This window comes from Dromaius novaehollandiae, chromosome 22 (assembly GCF_036370855.1).
Source record: "Dromaius novaehollandiae isolate bDroNov1 chromosome 22, bDroNov1.hap1, whole genome shotgun sequence".
Classification (NCBI taxonomy): Eukaryota; Metazoa; Chordata; class Aves; order Casuariiformes; family Dromaiidae; genus Dromaius; species Dromaius novaehollandiae.
Window position 1 is genome coordinate 7,419,016 of NC_088119.1, and position 8,409 is coordinate 7,427,424.

The 8,409-nt window shown below is 50.7% G+C and overlaps 1 protein-coding gene across 1 annotated transcript; it reads left to right on the top strand.

The window, feature by feature from the left end:
* Window positions 1-217: 217 nt before the first annotated feature.
* Window positions 218-8,299, top strand: EFCAB3 (EF-hand calcium binding domain 3). The gene is made up of 10 exons (XM_064524502.1): window positions 218-251; window positions 331-402; window positions 2,547-2,611; window positions 3,221-3,294; window positions 3,718-3,920; window positions 4,327-4,398; window positions 4,997-5,123; window positions 5,478-5,668; window positions 6,409-6,593; window positions 7,954-8,299. The coding sequence occupies exons 1-10, from the start codon at window positions 218-220 to the stop codon at window positions 8,233-8,235; spliced, it is 1,305 nt and encodes a 434-aa protein (XP_064380572.1). The 3' UTR covers window positions 8,236-8,299.
* Window positions 8,300-8,409: the final 110 nt, after the last annotated feature.

Sequence of the window (8,409 nt, forward strand, 5' to 3'; positions counted from 1 at the left end):
GGTGGTTCTTGTTTGACCACGAAGGTGCTGTCAAGGACTTGGGCACCATACAGTAGTCCATAGTCCTGATTATGGAGGGACCCAGGATGAGTAATTCAGACCTAGACAACTAGATTTGGATTGTCCTTCCCTGCTGCTATTTCAAGGGAACCAGGTGGATATCCAGAGCCTGGACGCCATCCTGGGCAGTGTGGGGATCCACCTTACCAGTGAAGAGATGCAAGAAGTGCTGCAGCATGTTACAGTGGATGGTGAGTGCTGCAGGTCTTGCCATCCTCTGTTCAGTCGCTCTGGCAGGGTGAGCTCTGAGCCTGGGCTGTTTTCTTGCAGCTGATGGAAAGGTGAATTTGAGTGAATTCATGTATCAAGTCAAAACTGCCCAGTCCACTGCCCAAGGAGCAAGTGAGTAAAAAGAGTTGAGCTGCTTGTCTGGTCACCAGAGAGATCAGGAGAGACTCACTGCTTTCTGCAGAGCAGAATCACTGTCTACCAGCTGAGGATCAGACCCTCTCAGCCCATCTGTCTATATGTACATCTTCCCCCCCGTAAAGAGATAGCTTTTCTTCCATCTGGCTCCCTTGGCCACCACTGCAGTCACATTTGGCAGTGAAGAACAGCTGTGTCACTGTGACATTTATCTGCACAGATGCAGTATCCCACATATCACCTGGAATCATTTTTGAAGGCAGCTCTGAGATCTCTTTAATTGTGATTGATCACTAAGGGCAAGGGGTGGCTGTCCGGGACCTGGCACTGTCTTGGCCAGCCTGGGGATCCCCTGACTGCTGAGGAACACGAGGAGATGCGGCTGCACTCCACCATCAGCGGGGAGCATCCACAATATTGCTGCAGGTGTTTTGTGGGGCAGTTTGCATGTCAGCTCTGCATGGACCTGCTCTGACTTGAAATGGAGGCTGGATGCACCTTTCCTATTGCCCAACAAACTCCCTGCCCCTTTTCAGTTCTTCCCTGTCTGAAAGAACCAAACCAGATCAGAGCCAGCCCTTGTTCTGGGCTTTCCAACGCTCTTGTGTCAAGAGCAGACCATTTCTGTCATGTCTCACTGCTTAGCGCACTACCGGTGCCAAAGTCAGCAAAAGCTTGTGGTGCCTCCCTCGTTGACTCAAATGTTATTCTGGAAATACGTAATGTTAAGCATGTCCAAAATGTCAGGAGAAAACCTCAGCACCTCCACCAGGACACCAGCTGGCTCCCAGGATGGCACCTGGGGGCTTCTCCCCACTGCCTCTATGTGCTGGAGCTCCCCAGGAGGATGCCCAGCACGCTCATTGCCGTGCAGAAGACAGGAAAGTGAATCTGAAAGACTTTGTGAAGGCTCTGAGCGGTAAACAGTGTTGCCTCTCCTGGGCCCTGAGTAAGTCACGTTTGCCTTGAAAGGGGAAGTGGAAAACAGCAAAATATTTTGACCTTTGAATGTGAATCCAAGTCCTTGGATAACCTGTAATAACGCCCTGGGCAAAGGCTCACGCACCCTAATTCCTGCCTAAGCCTGCCTTTTCCTACTAGCTGGCCCTGGATGTTCAGATGATGTCCAGACAAGGAGAAATCCTGCACCTAAGAAACTGGCTGGGAAGAGGGCTAGGGGAGGCTTGGAGGACAGGGAAAAGGGAATGGTGGCAGCTCAGACTCCCTCTTCTTGGCTTCTCAGTGTTTTTACTTTGGGAGAACAGATTTGTGCTGGCTTGCTGGCTGTGCCGGAGTGGATAGGCAGTCCTGTCTGGGACCTGGAAGTCTAGATACAGCCCAAAGTGTCTCACTCAATGTCTCACAGATCTTCTTGGGTGAGCGCAAGATCTGAGCCTGGGTCTTCTGCCACCAGTGCTGCAGCTGCTCATTCTGGGTCACAGTGCTGTCACAGGCTGGCTGGGGACATGTGATATGCTGTGATGACAACTGCGTGGCCTCCCATCCATCAGTGGAGCAGGGTTCTGGGTTAGCAGGCAGAAGAAAACATCCGTAAGAAAGAGCTGGTGTGATGTTCAATTCCTCTTTCAGTGACTAGTCAGCCTTCGGCTCCTGCTAGCCACGGTGCTCAACGGGTGGGAAAAAAAGCAGAGCAGCTTGTCCATGACGTGCTGCTTCTTCCATGAGCACCATGGCAGTAGTTTGTCTCGCAGAGCTACCTGCTGTCCCAGGCACTAGCTACTTTGAATGGAAGGACAAGGAGGAAAGAGAATAAACTGCTGTCTACTGTGGGTGGGATGAGAAATCAGAGGTTTAAATGGCAAGAAGGGGGGATTCAAATTAGACATTAGGGAAGACGCTGTACCAGAAGACAGGGAATGCTGGGAAGGCACAGGACCTCCACCGCTAGATATCCTCATGCCTATGAACCGGATGACACAGTGAGCCAATGCCACTGCAGGAAAAAGCAGGGAGAGGTGTCATCTGAGGGTCCTTCCAACTCTTCTTGTGATATCTAAGGCTGTAGGTGTTGACTGGAGGGAAGCTCGTGACTCTCCCTGCTTATTTGTGTCTTTTCACACCCAGAAAAAGCTGCTCGTGCTCCTGGCCATGTTCCCAAGGCCAGTATGCTGAGCTCTCTGCCGAAGAAGATGATGCTAAAATGCCTCCCAGGGAAGACAACCAGGTAAGCACAAAGATGGGGAAAGGATATGTGGAAATTATGCTCCCCAGCCTGTTGATCAAGCACAGGAGCCCTGCCTTCGCACTCATCTCAGCAGTGCTGATCGTGTTGGCATTATCAATTTAAAGAAACGTATGAACAACGGATGGAGGACTGAGCCAGGCTTCCGCACATCAGCCCCATGCAGGCTGTGGGTAACAGAGCTTTGGTCTATCCACTGTTGCTCCATGGCCAAGGGAGGTCTCCAGGGTTGTTCCTCCTGGCTGTTGTTTCTGCTTCCCAGAACACACCAGAGCAGCCACAGTTGCCCTTGGTCAAAGCTGGCCTGAACTGGGAAAGACATTTGAGATCCAGTTAGTGTTTCTGTTCCTTAAGCAGTGAACATGAAGTGCTCCACAGAGCTTCAGTCCCATCCCTGTGAGAGCAGAGCTGGGTGGTGGCTTCTCTGTCAGTCCTGCCTGCACTTGTCCGACCCACGGGGCTGAGAGGACTGGCATCTGCAACGCTTGCTCCCACGCCGTCAGTGGGAGCTGCACATCTGCTGATCTCGGTCAGTGTGTGCCTCTCAGATGTCAATCTGTTCATCTGTCTTTATTCCCGTGTGTGTGGCAGGGAACACTCACACATCCCTCAGAAGAGAAGTACGTGCAAAGCAGCAAAGAACTTGACAAAGAAACAACTGGAAGGTAACGCTATTTCGTTATCTCCTCCCTCCCCAGGAAGGCACATTGCCAGCGTGGCCAGGAGGGCTTTGATCTTTAGTTTAGTCCTGTGGTATTGCAAAATCCTCCCAAGATGATGACTGTGGTAGGGGCCAAACGCACACAGGATTTGGGGACCCAGTGATTGAGGGAAGCATCAATACCCTTTTTGACCAAGAACAAACTGAGGCTCAAGAGGGCAGAGCTAGGAACTAAACCAAGCATCTCACCCAGTGCCCCCATTAAATACAGGCTCGCCCTTTCTCTCCCCAGATTCCCCAATTCTCCTGCACTGTTGATAGCTGTTTTGAGGTAGATGCTTTGCAACTGGCAGTAAGGAACAGCCTCACCCTCAACCCCCAATCCCTAGTGGTTACAATTCCTTGTTTCCAAAAGAGCGTAATATAGGTATATGCCTTCCCTCCCTGCCCCATGTAACCTGCTGTCCTCTCCCTGCTTGTCTGCAGCATTCTGCGATGCTTTCAACTTCTTCCCTAAAGATCCAGATGGCAATATTAACCTTCACAGCCTGCAAGTGACTGCTGAGGAGCTGGGGATTAGCTTAACTAGTCAAGAGGCGAACGATGAGCTGGTGTACGCAGATGCTGACAGTGAGTGCACCAGACCACGTGTTACTCCCTGGCAGGTTGTTCTGAGCCAATTTCTGGGTGTACAAAGTGACCCTTCTCCATATGCCTTCCCAGCCCTGGGAAATACTGTGGTTAAATGCTTCCCAAGCCAGAGGCTATACTTGGGGCTGTAGCGTTTTAGCACTCACCAGTGAATCTGTCCTTCATGAATACAAATAGCACATTTTGGGATCCCTTTATGCATCCCAAAGCACTAAGATCTGCAGCCCAGTTACATGTTAAACCTTGAACAGCTTTTTCTCCTACCCTTGGATTTCAGTAGCAAATGCTCCTGCATTACTAACTTCGAACCGCTCACCCCAGCTTTTCATTACACTGCCCTGCGGCAGAAAAGTGCTTTGCTAATGGAGATGCCGTTTGCTTGCAGGAGACGGCAAGGTGAACTTCTCTGACTTTCTGACCACGGTTACTGACAAGAAGCGTTTCATGCAGGCAATGGGTAAGTAAGAGACATCCTACCCAGGGAAGGGGTTATTTTCACCTCCAGCCAGAACCCCTCTTATCCAGAGCTATCCGAACTGTGTGCTCATCAGAAAAATTGCAAGTGAGCAAGAAATCAGGACCTGGGATCCAAAGAAATGAAGGCTGCTCTACTGAGAAAAAGCAGTGATAGCTCAACAAACCATGACAGGCAAGCTCAGAGCTAGCTCTGCCTCCATGAAAAGAGGGCTGAGAGAAAAGCAATGGGATGAACCACCTTTGTGCCTGACAGTCTCGGCAAGGGGAGTGCAGACATGGGGGCAGGAATCCAGCACTCAGTCCAAATCTTCCCAGCTACAATGGCAGAGACCAAATTCATCTCTTACAAGATGTAAAGCAGAAGTACTAGGAGACTTTCTTGTTCTTTGGCTGCTGGAAAGATGCAGGCAATTGCCCTCCTTGCTAGATACCTAATTAGCAGAAAATGGGTGTGTCTCCCCATGGCATAACTTGTTCAGACCTTCCTGGGGGTTGCTGGGGTCTTTGCTCTCTTTGAGCTCTGTGGGGTTAAGACGAGGCTCAGTCATGGCTCTGACCACTCTCCACCTCTTCTCCAGTTCCAGATAAAAATTATACAGGCAACTCTGGCTCTGTGAAAGCCACAGGGATACTGCTCTTTGAAGTCTTGTCAAAACTGGTGGAGTTGGCTGCTCTGCCCCAGAGAAGTCTGCTTGAGATTGTCAGGTGAGCTGCCTTAGCTCTGCGAGATGGAGAAGGGAGCTCTCCATCTTATAGGGATATTCATGTATAATATAATTCAATACACTGAAAATAGCGGCTCAGGACTAGATTTCCAGAAATGTTCAGTATCTAGCAGGACATACAAAAGCACCTCAATACATCAAGCACCTGTTCTACAAAGACACTGCTGTAAATGTCACCATGTGTCTATCCCGCATCTTTGCAGCCTAAATATCTTCATATATCTGGTCCTTCCAGACACACAGTTCCTGCAGCACACTGGTATACAGCAGCCAGTGCTGAATGGGGCTTTGGGCTGTGTTCCACTGGACAACAAACCCATCTTTTGTCTTCTAGGTACTACCAGCAGAAGTTTGTGAACTGCACTGGCCAAAAAGCATGGAAGGATTCTGACAGTTTAATGTACTGTAGAAAGAAGCGCTGCAAAATTAGAAAAGATCAGGCTTACGTATCTTCCTTTGTAAACGCTGCCCGCATCTCTTTCATGAATGATAAAGACTTAATAGCTTACGTGGAGAGCCTTAAAGGTAAGACTTGCCCACTCTGTCTGAATGGGAATTCACTGGAGCTGTGAGGGGAGGGTACCCAACAGTGGCATTTGCCACAGCTTCTTCTGTTCCTTCCTGGCATGTGGCCCCCTCCCAAGGTGGAGGATAGCTGGGTTGGCTCTGCACTAGTTAACCCTTCTTGCAGCCCAGGCAGCAATTCCAAAGAAAACAGAGCTGAAACATACTTTGGGGAACCATCTAGCCTCTAACTCTCCCCCAAACAGAGTCAGGGCTGTCTAACCCATAACCAGCTCTTAAGGCCTCCACAGTGGCAATGCTAGCCTTGCCACAGACAGCAAAATCAGGGCTTGCCCAGCTTCTCCCAGGGAAGAAGCAAAATCGAATAGCTGGAGAGGATTCTGCACCTGGGACTCTTAAGAACAAAGGAATCGACCTTAAACTTAGGCCACTACAAGGTGTCTAGTGGTACGTGATCTCAGTGTTACCCCAACACCTTGCAGGCAGCTGTGTGCTATGGATTTCAGTAGACTAAGCACCTCAACACTGTGGCCAAGTGATTGGTGTCTTTGCAGCTCTCGCCCCATGCTTGTTAATGTTGGGCAAGCAGGATTGCAGCTACTGTGACTCGTGTTTCAGAAAAGTGAGAAATTCAGGACTCACCCAGCCCTTTCCTGGTCAGAGAAGACAAACCAAAAGGCAAGAAGCAGCTGGCTGTTGGCTGTACGGTTAGTGACTCTTTTCTTACTTCTTTTTGCTAGCGTGTGTGCCCCTTTCAGACAGCCCTTATGCTCAAGTGCCCATCTTCCCGCTGATTCCTAAACAAGAGGCAGTGATAGCGGGAAGGCCAAAACAAGATTTGCAGAAGCTGGAGAGGCAGAGAAGGAATGAACCAATAGCTTCATTTGAAAAGCACTTCTTCCATAAGAGAAACTGGATGCAGGAGGTGAGAAACACAAGCAATGCTTCAGCTACGTAACAGGAATAATGCAAGCCTGGCAGCAAGTCTGACAGCTTGTGTTTTGTTTTAATCAGGCAACTGCACTGAAGCCTTCTGCTGACTTCAGAAAGCAAAGAAGCTCTCCTGGAGTCAGCTCAGAGCTCCTGAACAAACCTTGTCACCTGACTGCAGACAAACTGGGCAAGACACAAGCAGACGTGAGTATGAAATCCAGCCCCACGCCCTAGCTGCTCTCTGGGAGCTCCCTGCGTTGATGTTCTGTACTTAATCAGTCGCTTACTTCATCCCTCCCTCCTCTCCACCGCAGCACTCTCTTGCCTCAACGAGAAAGGACCAAGCAGGCCTTTTATCCGTAGTGCAGTACTTCCCATCTACATCAAAGGGGGAGATGAGCTTAGGAAATGGCAGAAGGGGACTGCGATGAATGTCAGCAGAGCTGGCGTTGCTGTCACCCACACTGTGGGGTGAGCACGAGTTCCCAGTGCACTCAGGGCAGCCCCTTTTCTTAACTCTAAATACATGCTGTATATGTGTCTCCCAGAGTTGCTGTGGATTCCCGTGGAAATCTACAGAGTAACTTTAGTTCTGTAGCAAACAGCTACGACTGCCCTTGAAATAGTTGGGAGACCTGGACGCTGTGCAGCTGCGAAGTTCAGGCTACCTCACCTAAACACGCAGGTTTGATAATGTCACCATCTACTCTGTAGGCGTGACAACCCTGGCAGGCCCTTTCCAGGCTGACTCACTGCCTTAAGCCCAAACCCACCCCCCTTCAGATTGCAAGGCTGTTGGGGATGCAAGACCAAAAAAAAAGGTGTGTTTGCCATTGAGGTAAAAAAAATGAATCACATAGTTACAGGTTCAATCCCTGCTATTCCTTATTTCTCATGGTAACAGTTTCTCTCAGCAGTAGACACAAAGCCAGGACCAATAAACAATGGTATCTTGTAACACAACTTAGATACAGTAGCAAGGAGATGGCGACTGTCAAGATACTCTGTAAAACTTGGAGTATAGATGTTACCCTTTATAACATGTGGACTGCAATCAGACCAGAAATGAACCGTGACTGGTCACTCATGAAACCTTTAAATGAACTCTCTGAGGTATGTTTTAACTGGACACAGGTAATTTTGTCGTAAGTACGAAGAGAAATGAAAGCAAAGGCATAGTAATAACTCGGTTGTTTATTACTCTTAATGGTCAACAGGAATTGGTTATAACCTGCCATCACATGATAAAGCCCCACTGAGGGGCTTTAGCCTTGCATGTTCCTCCTGTCTGGCACCTGGGCGAAGCTCTGCCCTTTCCTCCACCACCTTTCAGCCTCCCTCCCTTCTCCTAGATGAAGAGGGCAATGCAACTGTACAGGCAGGACCTGGCCCTGCACGAGCGCGCCAGGCTGCTGAAGCTGTGGCGGAGGATCCGCGGGGGCCAGATCGGCCTGGAGACGGGCAGCGAGCGGTTCCACCACACCTTCTCCGTCTACTCCTGGTCCTGGAACGTGTGCCAGGAGCTGGTGACGCCCAGCGACCTCCGCAAGGCGGATAACGAGCTCTACCGCAGGCCGCGGGGCGCCGGCACCCAGGCGAAGCAGGCGGCGGCGCCGGGGAAGGGGGCGCGCTGACCCCGCGGGGCCGGCTGTCTTCAGCCGGGGCTGCCGGGGCCGGCCGTGCCCCGCGGGAAATAAAACGGGCAAAACGCTTTTCTCGCCGTCGTGGCCGTTTCCTGACGCCGGGGGCGGCCGGTAGCACCGGACCGGACCGGATCGGGCCGCGCCGGCGGGCTGGGCCCGGCCGTT

Bases quoted from the DNA above. Each gene is read 5' to 3' on its own strand.
- EFCAB3 (XM_064524502.1), top strand. From the start codon at position 218: ATGCAAGAAGTGCTGCAGCATGTTACAGTGGATG. The intron at 252-330 runs GTGAGTGCTGCA...GTTTTCTTGCAG, and splicing joins GCAGCATGTTACAGTGGATG to CTGATGGAAAGGTGAATTTG. The intron at 5,124-5,477 runs GTGAGCTGCCTT...TTTGTCTTCTAG, and splicing joins AGTCTGCTTGAGATTGTCAG to GTACTACCAGCAGAAGTTTG.